We start from the raw sequence: 18,624 nt of genomic DNA, 5'->3' as shown, positions 1-18,624 counted from the left end.
GAAGGGTTAGGCATGGTGTCGAAGCATTTATATGTTATCTTCTTCATTTACAAACTAGATAGCGTACTGAAAAAATCTAAGGACTTGGTACATATGCTAATTTTTATGTTAGAGCTGTAACATGCAGCTTGGATGAGATACCTGTTTAACTTATGTTACATTATATTTGTAAAGAAAAAATACAAAAATCTAGAGAAAAAGAACATAAGTTGAGTTTTCATTTCAGTTTTGACGGACAAAAGTATTGTAGCTCAGAGTATATTGTTCCTTGTGGCTGGCTACGAAACCACAGCCTCCGCTCTGTCTTTCGTGTCTTTCCTGCTCGCCAAGAATCCCATACACCAGCAGCGTCTCCGCCAGGAGGTCCAACAGATAGTTCAAGAATATGGCAATATTACCTATGAGGGCATCATGGAAGCCAAGTTCCTCGACGCTTGTATAATGGGTAAGAATATTCTTTATGCTATTGGTGAAAATCTTGTCTAGATGTTAAGTCTGAATCATTATACTTGTGGCATGCAAAGAGTACGTAACCTTTATTCGGCGCATGTACACACCCTCATTTACAGGCTATCTCCCCCAACCAGCGAACCAGGTTACTGAGAGTTGACGATGGGGCCCCGTCGTTCAACCAGTGACCAGGTTCTAGCCAATAAGAAGATGGTTTTGGCAATCGCAGAGGTTATGTGGGTACCACTATCCTGTCTGCCCTTGTCATTCCCATTCTAGAGCTGGTTGAAGCACGGTCTGCTATCTAGTGGCTTCTATTCTGCCTTGCTTACCGTGGAGTGCACTAATACCTATCACTGTACATAGTGCATATAGTATACATACTGCTGTTCTAAATTGGTGAAGGATAAAACAAGTCAAAAGTTTTCTGCTGTGTTTATTTTGCTCCCTTTACACCCAGGATAATAGGCCACTTGGACTCCTGGGTTGTAATAATACTTATAACTTAAATGTTTAGTTGATTGCTGCTTGTATCACACATATTAATGTGTTTTAATGTGTTTATAACTGATGTACATAAGAAAATGCTTTTCCGGGTTTGTATGCTCGAGGTGACCCATTTCTTCTTTCTCATTTTTCCCAATTTTCCGAGTTTTTTAAAAAGTTGAGTCGAATCTTAGGCGACAGAAACCAAGTGGCGAGTTTATTATTATGATAACCAAGTGGCGAGTTTATTATTGTGATAACCAAGTGACAAGTTTATTATGATAACCAAGTGACAAGTTTATTATGATAACCAAGTGACAAGTTTATTATTATGATAACCAAGTGACAAGTTTATTATTATGATAACCAAGTGGCAAGTTTATTATTATAATAACCAAGTGACAAGTTTATTATTATGATAACTAAGTGGCGAGTTTATTATTAAGAACAAGGTTTTAGTGATAACATTGTCATTGATCATAATGTGCTCTTTGTAAATTCTGAGGAGAAGTTACAAAGTTACGTGCGCGAGTTTGGCAGAGTTTGTCAAGTAAGTTGAAAGTGAACATAGAAAAGAGTAGGTAATGAGAAATTGGATATCATATTAGAGGAGTAAGTGAATTTATTCAGATATTTGGTTTTGGACGTGTCGGTGGATGGGTATGTGAGTGACGTGGTGAACCATAGAACTGATAAAGGGAAAAAAATTGGGTGGGGCGTTGTGGTATCTGTGGAGAAATAGATACTTATCCATGTAGGGAAAGAGGACATTGTATGAGTGAATAGTGCTACCAACGGTCTTGTGTGAATGTGGAAGATGAGTTGTGAATGTTACACAACGGAGGAGGTTGGAGGCAGTGGAGATGTCTTATCTGAGGGCAATGTGTGGTGTAAATATTTAGTGGAGGGAGCAAAATAGGATGACTTGGAGAGTGTATAAATCTGTAGTGGAGGGATGGCAGAGTAAAGGTCGTCCTAGGAAAAGATAGAGAGAGGGGGTAAAGGAGGTATTGTATGTAAGGGGCTTGGACTTACAGCAGGCATGTGAGAACATTTTAGATAGGAATGGCGACAAATGGCTTTTGGAACCTGATTTGTTGTAGTGTGAGCAATGCAAAATTTTGGGAAGCTACTCAGGGTACCCGGTTAGCCGCACATAACTCCTGGAAGTGGGAAGTACAGCTCCTGCACCTTAAGGAGGGGTTTCGGAAATTTAATGTTTGGAGAGATATCTGTGAATAATGATGAAAGAATACATATGTCGTGCCGAATAGGTAAAACTAGTCAATTAGCAAGAACTCATTTAAAATTAGGTCATTTTTAAAATTTCCTCTTATACTTTTTTGCTTATGTTAACCCAAAAATTATTTTTTTTTCCAAAAAAAAATGAGAAAACTTACCTAACCTTATTATAACAAGTGCAATTTAATTTAGCCTCATCCAAGTAAATATATTATAGATAAGTCTTCAATAATTTAAGCAGACTCTTCCTGATGATCTGACGTTTATCTGGAATAAAAAAATTATAGGTTAGAATATTTTCACATTGTTGATATAATTCCTTTCATTAAATATTAAATTATTGAAAAATATAATTAAAATCTTTATTAACACCATTTGTATACACAAAACGTTACTATATTACATATACACGAGTTATGGCTATGTTCCCTGTTAACTGAGGGTAGGTACGCAATATGTTACAAAATAGACCTAATTTGATGTACCTACTGCTATTTTCGAATTCAAGAACTCCAAAAATATCCTAAATACATTCGAACATCATTGGCAACGAATTTCTTTTGTTGTTGACTAGTGAACTGCCGAGGGTATTGGCAGCTACCTTGTAGGACGTAAATTGTTTAATGAACCTCATCATGGTTTGACAAATGGGCGTCTAGCCTTACGATTTACTTTTTCAGCAAGATATTTGAGGAGGGGTGTTAATGTTGCAGTTTAAAAACTGTAGTGTAAAGCACCCTTCTGGCAAGACAGTGATGGAGTGAATGATGGTGAAAGTTTTTCTTTTTCGGGCCGCCCTGCCTTGGTGGGAATCGGCCAGTGTGACAATAAAAATAAAAAAATAATATTTGAGGAAGTATATTACAACCCAGGAGTCCAAATGGTCTGTTATTGGCTGGAACCTGGTTATTGGTTGAACGACGGGGCCCCATCGACAACCCTCAGTTACCTGGTTCGCTGGTTGGGGAGTTAGCCTGTGAATGAGGGTGTGTGTATGCGCCGAATAAAGGTTACGTACTCTTTACATGCCACAAGGTAGATCATAGTAATGAATATGATATTGTGAATATGGACTTCAGGAAGTCTTCTGGTATAGTTCCACATCGGAGAGTGTTGATGATGGCAGAGGCTCACGGGATAGGAGGATAATTTTGTTCATGGATAAAATCATGGTTGACAGATAGGCAACTGAGAATTTGAAGATTGAGACACTTACACAACATTTGGGAACCTTTATTTAGGAAACGTTTCGTCAGGTGAGGCGAAGCTTCGCCTCACCTGACTACAGTATATAAGCCACGTCTACGGCCCTTTGCTGTACTTTCTACAAGATTGATGGACTGAACACATCGACTCCAGGCTGAGGGACTGATTACCTCAAAATCCTCCTCTCCTTGCACCTTTCTGCTTTGTATTGGACTGATGAAGCCACTGTGTGGCGAGACGTTTCCTAAATAAATATTCCCAAATGTTACATAAGTGTCTCAATCTTCAACACCTCGGTTTTCAAAGCCATTCATCACAACTGAGAATTTGCATAAACAGAGTGAAATTAGAGAGGGGACGCGTATACGGTGTTCCACAGGGGTCAGTGTTGGTCCCTGTGTTGTTCACAATTTACATAAATGGCATACCTGGAGTTTACCTAGAGAGAGTTCCGGGGGTCAACGCCCCCGCTGCCCGGTCTGTGACCAGGCCTCCTGGTGGATCAGAGCCTGATCAACCAGGCTGTTACTGCTGGTTGCACGCAAACCAACGTACGAGCCACAACCCTGCTGGTCAGGTACAGACTTTAGGTGCTTGTCCAGTGCCAGCTTGAAGACTGCCAGGGGTCTGTTGGTAATCCCCCTTATGTATGCTGGGAGGCAGTTGAACAGTCTCGGGCCCCTGACACTTATTGTATGGTCTCTTAACGTGCTAGTGACACCCCTGCTTTTCATTGGGGGGATGAAGGAATAGATGAGGGAATAAATAGCGACAAAAGCAAGTTTGCCAACGACACCTAAACACGCCGTCGAATTAATTCTGACGAGAACAAAAGAGCACTACAGGAAGGTCTATTAAGACTGAGGAAGTGGTCGGAGAAGTGGCAGATGCAATTTAATATAGACATATGCGAAGTTCTTTGCATTGATAAGGAAAATAACCATAGAACGTATACACTAAATAATGTAGATCTTAATCACTCTGATTGTGAAAAAATTTTAGTTCTGGTTATCAGTGAGCTGACACCATGAAAACAGTACAAACCATACCACGGACGGAGATAGATCGCGGGATCTATCCCCGTCCGTGGTATGGTTTGTTTGTAATCGTGTCATTACGACTTCGTGAGTCATGAAAACATTACGTAAGTGTTCGTAATAAAGCGAATAGAATTTCTGGCTTCAAATCAAGAAATATAAATACCGGGAGTCTTAAGGTTATTCTTAAAGTATATATATTGTTAGATAGGCCTCATTTAAATTATGCTGCACACTTCTGCTCACCGTATTACAGAAGTGATATACATGTGTTGGAAAACGTATCAAGATGGATGACAAACTTGATCCCATCTATCAGAAATATTTCCTTCAAAGACAGACTGAGGACTGAATCTGCGCTCTCTAAGAAGGTGCGGAATTAGAGGGATGATATGGCTGAAGTGTATAAGAGGAAAACAGAAATAAGGGAAGTGAATGTAAATAACCTGTTAAAAATATCTAATCATCATAGGATTCACAGAAATTGGTTTAAGTTGAAAAATTATTGATTTTGAAAGGACATAAGAAATCACTGGATTGCTAATAGAGTTGTGGATGAATGGAACAAACCCTCGAGTAACATCACATAAGAACATAAGAACGAAGGAACACTGCAGCAGGCCTACTGACCCATGCGAGGCAGGTCCAAGTCTCCTACCGGCTTAAGCCAATGCACCCAACCTAGTCAGGTCAGGTCACATTGACTTAAGGGAGGAACACGGCAACCGACCTGGTAGCACAAGCTATCAGGTCCAACTCACACCCACCCACATCCACTCATGTATTTATCCAACCTATTTTTAAAGCTACACAACGTTCTGGCCTCTATAACTGTACTCGGGAGTTTGTTCCACTCATCCACAACTCTATTACCAAACCAGTACTTTCCTATATCCTTCCTGAATCTGAATTTTTCTAACTTAAAACCATTGCTGCCAGTCCTGTCTAGGCTAGATATTTTCAGCACACTATTTACATCCCCTTTATTTATTCCTGTCTTCCATTTATACACCTCAATCATATCCCCCCTAATTCTACGTCTTTCTAGAGAGTGCAGATTCAGGGCCCTCAGTCTATCCTCATAGGGAAGGTTTCTGATACATGGGATCAACTTTGTCATCCTCCTTTGTACATTTTCCAGAGAATTTATATCCATTCTGTAATACGGTGACCAAAACTGTGCAGCATAATCTAAATGAGGCCTAACCAAGGATGTATAGAGTTGTGCAAGAAAGGTATAAAATACCGACAATATGAAAGTTAAGACACATGTGCAACATCTGGATATCTTTATTGTAGACGTTTCGCCATCCAGTGGCTTTATCAATACAAATTCTAGGACATAATAGGAAGACAGTAGAACTATATACAAAAGATGAGGTAATCAGTCCCTCGGCCTTGGAGTTAGTGTTCACTGCATCGTGGTGGAGGAGAATCTGGAGCAAAGGCAAGAAGACTGGCGTTTATATAGGCGTCAGTGGAAGGGACGGGCAGCAGACGAGGGCAGTCACTGGGGAATCCCGCCTACCAGTGACTGCCCTCGTCTGCTGCCCGCCCCTATCCACTGACGCCTATATAACCGCCAGTCTTCTTGCCTTTGCTCCAGATTCTCCTCCACCACAGTGCTGTGAACACTAACTCCAAGGCCGAGGGACTGATTACCTCATCTTTTGTATATAGTTCTACTGTCTTCCTATTATGTCCTAGAATTTGTATTGATAAAGCCACTGAATGGCGAAACGTCTACAATAAAGATATCCAGATGTTGCACATGTGTCTTAACTTTCATGTATAGAGTTGAAGAACAACCTGAGGACTCCTATTATTTATGCTTCTTGATATGAAGCCAAGGATTCTATTAGCTTTATTGCGAACACTTATGCACTGTTGTCTTGGTTTCAGATTACTGCTAACCAGAACTCCTAAATCTTTTTCGCAATCCGTATTATTAAGATCTACATTATTTAGTTTATATGTGGCATGGTTATTGTCCTGTCCAACATTTAGAACTTTGCATTTGTCTATATTAAACTGCATCTGCCACTTCTCCGACCACTGCATCAGTCTACTCAAATCTTCAAATCTTCCTGGAGTGCTCTAATGTCCTCGTCAGAATGAATTCGACGGCCTATTTTGGTGTCATCAGCAAACTTGCTGATGTCGCTCTTTATGCCCTCATCTATGTAGTTTATGTAGATTGTGAACAGCAGGGGGCCCAACACTGACCCCTCTGGAACACCGCTCGTGGCGCTTCCCCACTCTGATTTCTCCCCATTTATGCAAACTCTCTGCTGCCTATTTGTCAACCATGCCTCTATCCAGGAAAAAATTTCTCCTCCTATTCCATGTGCCTTAATTTTCCTCAATAGTCTCTGATGTGGGACCCTGTCAAAAGCCTTACTGAAGTCCATATACACAATATCATATTCATTACCATGATCTACCTCCTCAAATACCTTAGTGAAAAAAGTTAATAAATTCGTAAGGCAGGAACGCCCCTTTGTAAAACCATGCTGAGATTCGTTGATTAATTTATGCTTTTCAAGGTGGCTACGAACTGCCTCGGCAATTATTGATTCCATAAATTTTCCCACTATGGAGGTTAGGCTTATTGGTCTATAGTTTGAAGCTAAGGACGTGTCACCTGCTTTGAAAATAGGTATCACATTTGCCATTTTCCACTTATCTGGCACCATGCCAGTTTGTAGTGATATGTTGAAAAGATTAGCCAAAGGTTTGCTAAGCTCCTCTTTACATTCCTTTAGAACCCTTGCATACAGTTTATCAGGGCCTGGGTATTTGTTAGGTTTTAATTTATCTATTTGCCTAAGGACCATGTCACTTGTGACCCTAATCGTGCAGTTTATTATCGTCCTGTTCTACATAATTTATCATTACTGGAATATCGCTGGTATCCTCCTGTGTAAAAACTGAGAGGAAGTATGTGTTAAAAATTCTACACATTTCCTTATCACTGTCAGTGAGCTGACCCGAGGAACTTTTGAGTGGGCCTATCTTGTCCCTGATCTTACTTCTGTATACCTGAAAGAATCCTTTTGGGTTAGTCTTCGAATCTCTTGCAACTTTAACCTCATAATCTCTTTTTGCTTTTCTAATTCCTTTTTTTATTTTTCTCTTTAACTGAATATATCGATTTCTTAATTGCCCCTCTCCTCTTTTGATTTGCCTATATATGCCTCTCTTTTGACCAATTAGATATTTTAATCTATTGTCATCCATTTAGGATCATTTTTGTTTGATCTGATTTCCCTATTTGGAACATAATTTGACTGAGCAGCTAGAACTATGCCCTGGAAAGCGTCATATCGGCATCCATCACCACCTACCTGACCCTTAGTCAGGTCATTCCAGTTCAGCCCACCTAAGTAATTTTTCAGTCCTATGAAATCAGCCAAGCAGAAGTCAGGGACAGATACTTGATTGCCATTATTAGGGGAATTCCATGATATATTAAAACTGAGTGATTTGTGATCACTTTCCCCAAGCTCATCATTAACCTCAAGATTATTAATTAGTGTTTCCCTACTGGCAAGAACCAAGTCAAGGAGGTTATTTCCCCTAGTTGGCTCTGTCACAAACTGTTTTAAAAAACAATCCTGGATCGTATCAAGAAAGTCACCTGACTCTAAATTTCCTGTCAAATTGCTCCAGTCAATCTGTCTATAGTTGAAATCTCCCATTGGCACAACATTTTCGTATGTAGATGCCTTACGAATTTCGTCCCATAGAAGTTTACTGCACTCCCTATCAAGATTTGGGGCCCTGTAAATCACACCCAAAATTAGTTTTTCTCGGCCCTCGAGAAGCTGTAACCAAACAGATTCAGTGGCTGACGCTTCTAATTTTATATCTTGTCTAACACAACAATTTAAATTGTCTCTGACATACATCGCTACTCCACCACCTTTCCTCTTGACCCTGTCAGTGTGAAATAATTTATAGTCTTGTATGTGACATTCAGAGGGCATCTCTCTATCTTTCAGATTGAGCCAGGTCTCTGTTATAGCAATAATATCTATGTTTCCTGCACTTGAATTTAATCTTAGCTCATCTATCTTATTTCTTACACTCCTGCTATTAGTATAGTAAACCTTAAGGGAGCTAGTCCCTTGCTGTCCTCTGCTGTCCCCCTTTGTTTGCTGACCTGATCTATTGTTTTTATTTATAACTTCATGCTGAATGCCTTTTATACATTTACTGTTTCGAACCCTAGTGTTGCAACCTGCTTGTTTCCCACACACACCCATACATCTATCTTCTATCAGTTTAAAATCATAGGCATTTCACCAATGGCCTTCTCAACCGAGTCTGCAAGTGCTACCACCCCAGCCCCAGAGAGATGTACCCCATCCCTTGCATACATATCATGTTTGCCATAAAAGTTGTTCCAGTTGTCAATGAATGGGATTGCAAGTTCCTTGCAGTATCTGTCTAGCCAGCAATTTACACCAATTGCCCTAGACATCCATTCATTTCCTACTCCCCTTCTAGGCAAGATGCTACATATGATTGGGATCCCTCCCTTAGACTTAATGAAAACTATAGCCTGTGTAGCCTCGAAAACAGGTTAGATAAATACAGGAGTGGGTGTGGGTGGGTGACAATTGCAGCAGGCCTACTGGCATCCTGCAATTCTCCTTCCTTTTCGAGCGGGTGTGACTTGGACCTGCCCAGCATGGGCCACTTGGCCTGCTACAGTGCTCCTATCTCCTTACCTCATGTTCTCTCACATGACCCAATACGCAGAGGGTGGGAGAGTAGTCATGTAAAATTTATAAGTGACATATATAGCTGAGATTATGAGAAGCCATCTCGATAAGCATAGCTTGATTAAGGATACTCAGCATGGATTCACAAGAGGCCGGTCTTGTCTAACTAATTTATTAACTTTCTTCAGTAAAGCTTTTGAGGCTGTTGACCACGATAAAGAATTTGATATTATTTACTTAGATTTTAGTAAGGCTTTTGATAGAGTTCCGCACCATAGACTGTTAAAGAAAGTGGCAGCTCATGGCATTGGGGGAAAAAGTGCTCTCGTGGATCGAGTCATGGGTCACTGACAGGAAGCAGAGAGTGTCCATAAATGGGGTTAAATCCGAGTGGGGATCAGTAACAAGTGGCGTTCCACAGGGATCAGTCTAGGGCCCGTTATTGTTTATAATATATATCAATGATCTTGATGAGGGAATTACTAGTGATATGAGCAAATTCGCCGATGACACAAAGATAGGTAGGATAATTGATTCAAACGTAGATGTTATGGAACTTCAGGAGGATTTAAACAAACTCTATTCTTGGTCAGAAAAGTGGCAGATGCAGTTCAATGTAGATAAATGCAAGGTTCTGAAGCTTGGGAGTGCCCATAACCCTAGTACTTGTAAGTTAAATGATGTAGAACTTAGCCATACAGATTGCGAAAAGGACTTGGGGGTTATGGTAAGCAGCAACCTTAAACCAAGACAGCAATGCCTAAGCGTACGTAATAAGGCAAATAGATTACTGGGATTTATATCAAGAAGTGTAAGCAACAGAAATCCAGAGGTCATGCTGCAGCTTTATACATGTGATGAATGGTTTGAAAAACCGACAAGTTGAAGATTGAGACACTTATGCAGCATATGGGAATCTTTATTCAGGAAACGTTTCGCCACACAGTGGCTTCATCAGTCCAATACAAAGAGGAAGGCTTAAGGAGAGGAGGAGAATGAGGTAATCAGTCCCTCAACCTGGAGTCGATGTGTTCAGTCCATCAATCTTGTAGAATGTACAGCATAGGGCCGTAGACGTGGCTTATATACTGTAGTGAGGTGAAGTGAAGCAGGCGGAGGCGGGGTCATAGTGGTACCATCCACTAGTCGAAGTAGGTCTTCGTCCAAAGGTTGAACAAGTGTTGAAGAATTCTTTGTAACAAGATCCCATGATGCTGCAGTGTCTGACAGTTGTGATGAATGGTTTGAAAAACCGACAAGTTGAAGATTGAGACACTTATGCAGCATATGCTGCATAAGTGTCTCAATCTTCAACTTGTCGGTTTTTCAAACCATTCATCACAACTGTCAGACACGGCAGCATCATGGGGTCTTGTTACAAAGAATTCTTCAACACTTGTTCAACCTTTGGACGAAGACCTACTTCGACTAGTGGATGGTACCACTATGACCCCGCCTCCAACTGCTTCACTTCACCTCACTACAGTATATAAGCCACGTCTACGGCCCTATGCTGTACATTCTACAAGATTGATGGACTGAACACATCGACTCCAGGTTGAGGGACTGATTACCTCATTCTCCTCCTCTCCTTAAGCCTTCCTCTTTGTATTGGACTGATGAAGCCACTGTGTGGCGAAACGTTTCCTGAATAAAGATTCCCATATGCTGCATAAGTGTCTCAATCTTCAGCTTTATACATCATTAGTAAGGCCTCACCTAGATTATGCAGCTCAATTCTGGTCTCCATATTACAGAATGGACATAAATTCGTTAGAAAACATTCAGCGTAGGATGACTAAATTAATACATAGCATTAGAAATCTTCCTTATGAAGAAAGATTGAAGACTCTTAAGTTACATTCACTTGTTAGACGAAGAATGAGGGGAGACCTGATCGAAGTGTATAAGTGGAAGATAGGTATTAATAAAGGGGATATTAACAAGGTCTTGAGGATGTCTCTCCAAGAGAGAACCCGCAGTAATGGATTTAAATTAGATAAGTTTAGATTTAGAAAGGACATAGGAAAGTATTGGTTTGGAAATAGGGTAGTTGATGAGTGGAACAGTCTACCTAGTTGGGTTATTGAGGCTAGGACTTTGGGTAGTTTCAAATTTAGGTTGGGATCGTCACGACGAACGACAAGGAAGGTAAGAATATTGTTGTTGTTGGGGATAGCCAGGTTAGATACATGGATAGGGCATTCTGCTTGAAGGACAGGAGTAGGAGACAAAGGGTATGCTTTCCTGGGGCTGGGATGGAGGACATTGTTAGCCGGCTTGACAACATCATGAACGGTAATGGGATCAATCCTATTATTTGCCTCAGTGCTGGAGGCAATGATGTAGGCAAGCGTAGAAGTGAGGATTTAGTTAGAAAGTTCAGGACAGCTATAGACATGATTAGGAAGAAGGGGGGGCGCCCTGTTATATGTGGCATTTTGCCAAGAAGAGGTGTTGGTAATGAATGGTTGTCCAGAGCAATTGGTATTAATTGTTGGCTGGATAAACACTGTAAGGATAATGCAGTACCATTCATTGACAACTGGGACAACTTCTATGGCCGAAATGACATGTATGCCAGGGTTGGGTTCACTTATCCAGGGCAGGTGTGGGTTTTCTTGCTAACTCAGTTGAGGGGGTTGTTAGGACTTTAAACTAGGATTAGTTAGAGGTATGGGTTTAGAAATAATTAATAATGAGTATGGATATATTGACTTATGCTCTGATATTAAGAATCTTAATAGTAACTGTCATGGAGTAACTCTGGGTAATGATAATTTCAGAAATTGTGTAAAAACAAAGATGAATAGGAAAAATGTGCAGAAGAAAAAACATATGATGGTATTTTATGCTAACAGTAGAAGTGCAAGAAATAAAATTAATGAACTACGTTTGGTAGCATGTGCTGGGAACTTTGATATCATTGCATTAACTGAAACGTGGTATGATTTAAAGAGTCGGGATATGACTGCTGAGTGTAATATTCAGGGATTTAAGTTATTCAATGTGGATAGATGTAATGGGAAGGGGGGAGGAGTTGCATTGTATGTTCGAGAAAATATTAATTGTTGCCTAAAAAAAGGTATAAAAATAGATGGAGCAGTAACAGAGTCTGTTTGGGTAGAGTTCGTGGAGGGTCAAGAAAAACTAATTCTAGGTGTATTATACCGACTTCCAGGCTTGGATCACGATAGAGGGAGACTTCTTTGGGACGAAATTGATAGGGCTTCTGTACACAGTAACGTAGTCATAGTAGGGGATTTTAACTTTAGCCAAATTGACTGGAATTCTTTGACAGGTAATCTAGAGTCCAGTGACTTCATGGAAACAGTTCAGGACTGTTTTCTGAAACAGAGTGTAACTGAACCTACCAGGGGTAATAATTTGCTAGACCTAGTCTTGTCAAATAAGGAAACACTAGTGAATAATCTGGAGATCACTGAAGAGCTTGGCGCAAGTGATCACAAATCCATCACCTTTAGCATTAATTGGGAATGCAAGAATAATGATAATATAGTAAAAATCCCCGATTTTCGTTCTGCCGATTATAATGGACTTAGAGAACATATGTCTAATCTTGATTGGGGTTATCTAGCTAATGATTTTATTGACGATAATCATACTTATGAATATGAAGGGATCTGCTTTTATGATTGTTTTCTTAATAATGTACACAGTGCCCAGAGTATATACATTCCCAAGAGAGAAATTAGGTCAAATAATAACGATCCCAAATGGGTTAACAGGAGGTTAAAGCATCTATTAGGGGTGAAAAGGGGAATTTATAGGCGCATCAGAAGAGGAGAGGTTAACCTTACTGACCAATATGTTCAGCTTAAAAGAGAAGTAAAAAAGGCGATTAGAAAGGCTAAACGTGACTATGAAATTAGAGTCGCTAATGAATCAAAGACTAATCCAAAGGGGTTCTTTCAAGTGTATAGGACGAAGGTGAAGGAAAAAGTAGGACCTCTGAAATCTGGGAATGGACAGCTGACGGATAATGAACTGGAAATGTGTTCCTTATTTAATGACTATTTTTTGTCAGTTTTTACACAGGAAGATGTAAATGAGATTCCAGTAATTAACAATTATTTAGTTCCTGATGAATATAAGTTAACTAATATTACTGTCACGAGGGACATGGTTATTAAACAGATAGACAAACTGAAACAAAATAAGTCCCCAGGACCCGATGAGTTGTTTTCAAGGGTACTTAAGGAATGCAAGATGGAGCTTAGTCAGCCATTAACGAGTGTATTCAATGCGTCCATCCTTACCAGTGTTGTGCCAGAGATGTGGAAGATGGCTAATGTGGTTCCTATATTCAAATCAGGGGATAAGTCCACTCCTTCAAATTACCGTCCAATAAGCCTGACATCTATAGTGGGCAAGTTATTAGAATCAATTATAGCTGACATTATCAGAAGTCACCTTGAAGAGCATAACTTGATAAATGAATCTCAGCATGGATTCACGAGAGGTCGTTCCTGCCTGACAAACTTACTGACGTTCTTCAATAGAACATTTGAGGCAGTTGACAGTGATAAGGAATATGATATTGTTTATTTGGATTTTAGTAAAGCCTTCGACAGAGTACCTCACAAGAGACTCTTAAGAACATAAGAACATAAGAACATAAGAACATAAGAACATAAGAATGGTGGAACACTGCAGAAGGCCTACTGGCCCATACGAGGCAGGTCCTTATCAAAACGACATCTACCTAAAGCTACTCAAGAAACAACTCCCGCACCCCCCAACACCAATCAAACCCAGCCCCTCCCACTCATATATTTGTCCAGTCTCTTCTTAAAGCTACCCAAGGTCCTAGCCTCTATCACCCCACTGGGAAGACTGTTCCACGCATCTACAACTCTGTTAGAAAACCAGTACTTACCTATGTCCTTTCTAAATCTAAATTTATCCAACTTAAATCCATTATTCCTGGTTCTTACCTGGTTCGACACCCTCAGTACTTTATTAATGTCTCCCTTGTTTATGCCCGTCATCCACTTATACACTTCAATGATATCACCCCTCATTCTACGCCTCTCCAGAGAGTGGAGATTTAAGGCTTTAAGTCTATCTTCATACGGGAGGTTCCTTACACAGTAAATCATTTTAGTCATTCTTCTCTGTAAGTTCTCTAATGAACACATATGCAACAGTTAGGTATCTTTATTTTGAAACGTTTCGCCTACACAGTAGGCTTCTTCAGTCGAGTACAGAAAAGTTGATAGAAGCAGAAGATACTTGAAGACGATGTAATCAGTCCATCACCCTTAAAGTTTTGAGGTGGTCAGTCCCTCAGTCTGGAGAAGAGCATTGTTCCGTTGTCTGAAACAATATGAAGTTGAAGTGACAGGATGGAGTCTTTTATAGTGCCAGGAGGTGAGACGTAGGTTGCGTTGGGAGGGCAGGTCCCTCTCAAACCCAGCCGTTCTCACTTGTAGAGATTGTCGAAGTTGATGGTCTGTACCAAGATACCCTTGTGTTGCAGTGTCTGACAGAATGAACATTAAAATGGTATAAAATACCGACAGATTGTTAGGTAAGACACATATGCAACAGTTAGGTATCTTTATTTTGAAACGTTTCGCCTACACAGTAGGCTTCTTCAGTCGAGTACAGAAAAGTTGATAGAAGCAGAAGATACTTGAAGACGATGTAATCAGTCCATCACCCTTAAAGTTTTGAGGTGGTCAGTCCCTCAGTCTGGAGAAGAGCATTGTTCCGTTGTCTGAAACAATATGAAGTTGAAGTGACAGGATGGAGTCTTTTATAGTGCCAGGAGGTGAGACGTAGGTTGCGTTGGGAGGGCAGGTCCCTCTCAAACCCAGCCGTTCTCACTTGTAGAGATTGTAGAGATTGGTATTTTATACCATTTTAATGTTCATTCTGTCAGACACTGCAACACAAGGGTATCTTGGTACAGACCATCAACTTCGACAATCTCTACAAGTGAGAACGGCTGGATTTGAGAGGGACCTGCCCTCCCAACGCAACCTACGTCTCACCTCCTGGCACTATAAAAGACTCCATCCTGTCACTTCAACTTCATATTGTTTCAGACAACGGAACAATGCTCTTCTCCAGACTGAGGGACTGACCACCTCAAAACTTTAAGGGTGATGGACTGATTACATCGTCTTCAAGTATCTTCTGCTTCTATCAACTTTTCTGTACTCGACTGAAGAAGCCTACTGTGTAGGCGAAACGTTTCAAAATAAAGATACCTAACTGTTGCATATGTGTCTTACCTAACAATCTGTCGGTATTTTATACCATTTTAATGTTCATTCTGTCAGACACTGCAACACAAGGGTATCTTGGTACAGACCATCAACTTCGACAATCTCTACAAGTGAGAACGGCTGGGTTTGAGAGGGACCTGCCCTCCCAACGCAACCTACGTCTCACCTCCTGGCACTATAAAAGACTCCATCCTGTCACTTCAACTTCATATTGTTTCAGACAACGGAACAATGCTCTTCTCCAGACTGAGGGACTGACCACCTCAAAACTTTAAGGGTGATGGACTGATTACATCGTCTTCAAGTATCTTCTGCTTCTATCAACTTTTCTGTACTCGACTGAAGAAGCCTACTGTGTAGGCGAAACGTTTCAAAATAAAGATACCTAACTGTTGCATATGTGTCTTACCTAACAATCTGTCGGTATTTTATACCATTTTAATGTTCGTTCTCTAATGAGTCTATGTCCATCCTGTAGTAAGGGGACCAAAACTGAGCAGCATAATCTAAATGAGGCCTCACCAGTGATGTATAGAGCTGTAAAATAACTTTTGGACTTCTGTTACTTATACTTCTTGAGATAAATCCAAGTAATCTGTTGGCCTTGTTGCGCACACTGAGGCACTGCTGTCTTGGCTTTAGATTTCTGCTTACCATGACTCCCAAGTCTTTTTCACATTCTGTATGACCAAGCTCTACTTCACCTAGATTATAGCTTCGAGGGTTATTTTCATTACCAAGGGCAAGTACCTTACACTTATCCACATTAAACTTCATCTGCCATTTCTCAGACCAAGACATTAATTTGTTCAAATCGTCCTGGAGTTCATTGATATCCTCCTCAGAGTGAATTATACGGCCTATCTTTGTATCATCAGCAAACTTACTCATGTCACTAGTAATCCTTTCATCAAGGTCATTAATGTAAATTACGAACAAGAGAGGGCCTAAAACTGATCCTTGTGGAACGCCACTAGTGACAAATCCCCATTCAGATTTCACTCCATTAATGGTAACTCTCTGCTTTCTATTGGTAAGCCATGCCTCAATCCATGCTAGAACTTTACCTCCTATACCATGAGCTGCCACTTTTCTTAAGAGTCTCTTGTGAGGTACTCTGTCGAAGGCTTTACTAAAATCCAAATAAACAATATCATATTCCTTATCACTGTCAACTGCCTCAAATGTTCTATTGAAGAACGTCAGTAAGTTTGTCAGGCAGGAACGACCTCTCGTGAATCCATGCTGAGATTCATTTATCAAGTTATGCTCTTCAAGGTGACTTCTGATAATGTCAGCTATAATTGATTCTAATAACTTGCCCACTATAGATGTCAGGCTTATTGGACGGTAATTTGAAGGAGTGGACTTATCCCCTGATTTGAATATAGGAACCACATTAGCCATCTTCCACATCTCTGGCACAACACTGGTAAGGATGGACGCATTGAATACACTCGTTAATGGCTGACTAAGCTCCATCTTGCATTCCTTAAGTACCCTTGAAAACAACTCATCGGGTCCTGGGGACTTATTTTGTTTCAGTTTGTCTATCTGTTTAATAACCATGTCCCTCGTGACAGTAATATTAGTTAACTTGAATTCATCAGGAACTAAATAATTGTTAATTACTGGAATCTCAGTTACATCTTCCTGTGTAAAAACTGACAAAAAATAGTCATTAAATAAGGAACACATTTCCAGTTCATTATCCGTCAGCTGTCCATTCCCAGATTTCAGAGGTCCTACTTTTTCCTTCACCTTCGTCCTATACACTTGAAAGAACCCCTTTGGATTAGTCTTTGATTCATTAGCGACTCTAATTTCATAGTCACGTTTAGCCTTTCTAATCGCCTTTTTTACTTCTCTTTTAAGCTGAACATATTGGTCAGTAAGGTTAACCTCTCCTCTTCTGATGCGCCTATAAATTCCCCTTTTCTCCCCTAATAGATGCTTTAGCCTCCTGTTAACCCATTTGGGATCGTTATTATTAGACCTAATTTCTCTCTGGGGAATGTATATACTCTGGGCACTGTGTACATTATTAAGAAAACAATCATAAAAGCAGATCCCTTCATATTCATAAGTATGATTATCGTCAATAAAATCATTAGCTAGATAACCCCAATCAAGATTAGACAGATGTTCCCTAAGTCCATTATAATCGGCAGAACGAAAATCGGGGATTTTTACTGTATTATCATTATTCTTGCATTCCCAATTAATGCTAAAGGTGATGGATTTGTGATCACTTGCGCCAAGCTCTTCAGTGATCTCCAGATTATTCACGAGTGTTTCCTTATTTGACAAGACTAGGTCTAGCAAATTATTACCCCTGGTAGGTTCAGTTACACTCTGTTTCAGAAAACAGTCCTGAACTGTTTCCATGAAGTCACTGGACTCTAGATTACCTGTCAAAGAATTCCAGTCAATTTGGCTAAAGTTAAAGTCCCCTACTATGACTACGTTACTGTGTACAGAAGCCCTAACAATTTCGTCCCAAAGAAGTCTCCCTCTATCGTGATCCAAGCCTGGAGGTCGGTATATTACACCTAGAATTAGTTTTTCTTGACCCTCCACGAACTCTACCCAAACAGATTCTGTTACTGCTCCATCTATTTTTATACCTGTTTTTATGCAACAATTAATATTTTCTCGAACATACAATGCAACTCCTTCCCCCCTCCCATTACATCTATCCACATTGAACAACTTAAATCCCTGAATATTACACTCAGCAGTCATATCCCGACTCTTTAAATCAAACCACGTTTCAGTTAATGCAATGATATCAAAGTTCCCAGCACATGCTACCAAACGTAGTTCATTAATTTTATTTCTTGCACTTCGACTGTTAGCATAAAATACCATCATATGTTTTTTCTTCTGCACATTTTTGCTATTCATCTTTGTTTTTACACAATTTCTGAAATTATCATTACCCAGAGTTACTCCATGACAGTTACTATTAAGATTCTTAATATCAGAGCATAAGTCAATATATCCATACTCATTATTAATCATTTCTAAACCCATACCTCTAACTAATCCTAGTTTAAAGTCCTAACAACCCCCTCAACTGAGTTAGCAAGAAAACCCACACCTGCCCTGGATAAGTGAACCCCATCCCTGGCATACATGTCATTTCGGCCATAGAAGTTGTCCCAGTTGTCAATGAATGGTACTGCATTATCCTTACAGTGTTTATCCAGCCAA

At 40.1% G+C, this 18,624-nt stretch overlaps 1 protein-coding gene across 1 annotated transcript in view; it reads left to right on the top strand.

Moving 5' to 3' along the window:
- LOC128704700 (cytochrome P450 3A41-like) overlaps positions 1-18,624 on the top strand; it is a 118,893-nt gene that overhangs the window by 19,717 nt on the left and 80,552 nt on the right. The window contains exon 3 of the mRNA XM_070079646.1: positions 227-445. Within this exon, the coding sequence (XP_069935747.1) occupies positions 227-445 (219 nt within the window). The remainder of the gene's footprint in view (positions 1-226; positions 446-18,624) is intronic.

The sequence above is a fragment of the Cherax quadricarinatus genome, chromosome 100 (assembly GCF_038502225.1).
Source record: "Cherax quadricarinatus isolate ZL_2023a chromosome 100, ASM3850222v1, whole genome shotgun sequence".
NCBI classification, from domain to species: Eukaryota; Metazoa; Arthropoda; class Malacostraca; order Decapoda; family Parastacidae; genus Cherax; species Cherax quadricarinatus.
The sequence above is the reverse complement of the archived record's forward strand: the minus strand, read 5'-3'. Positions and strand labels throughout refer to the sequence as shown.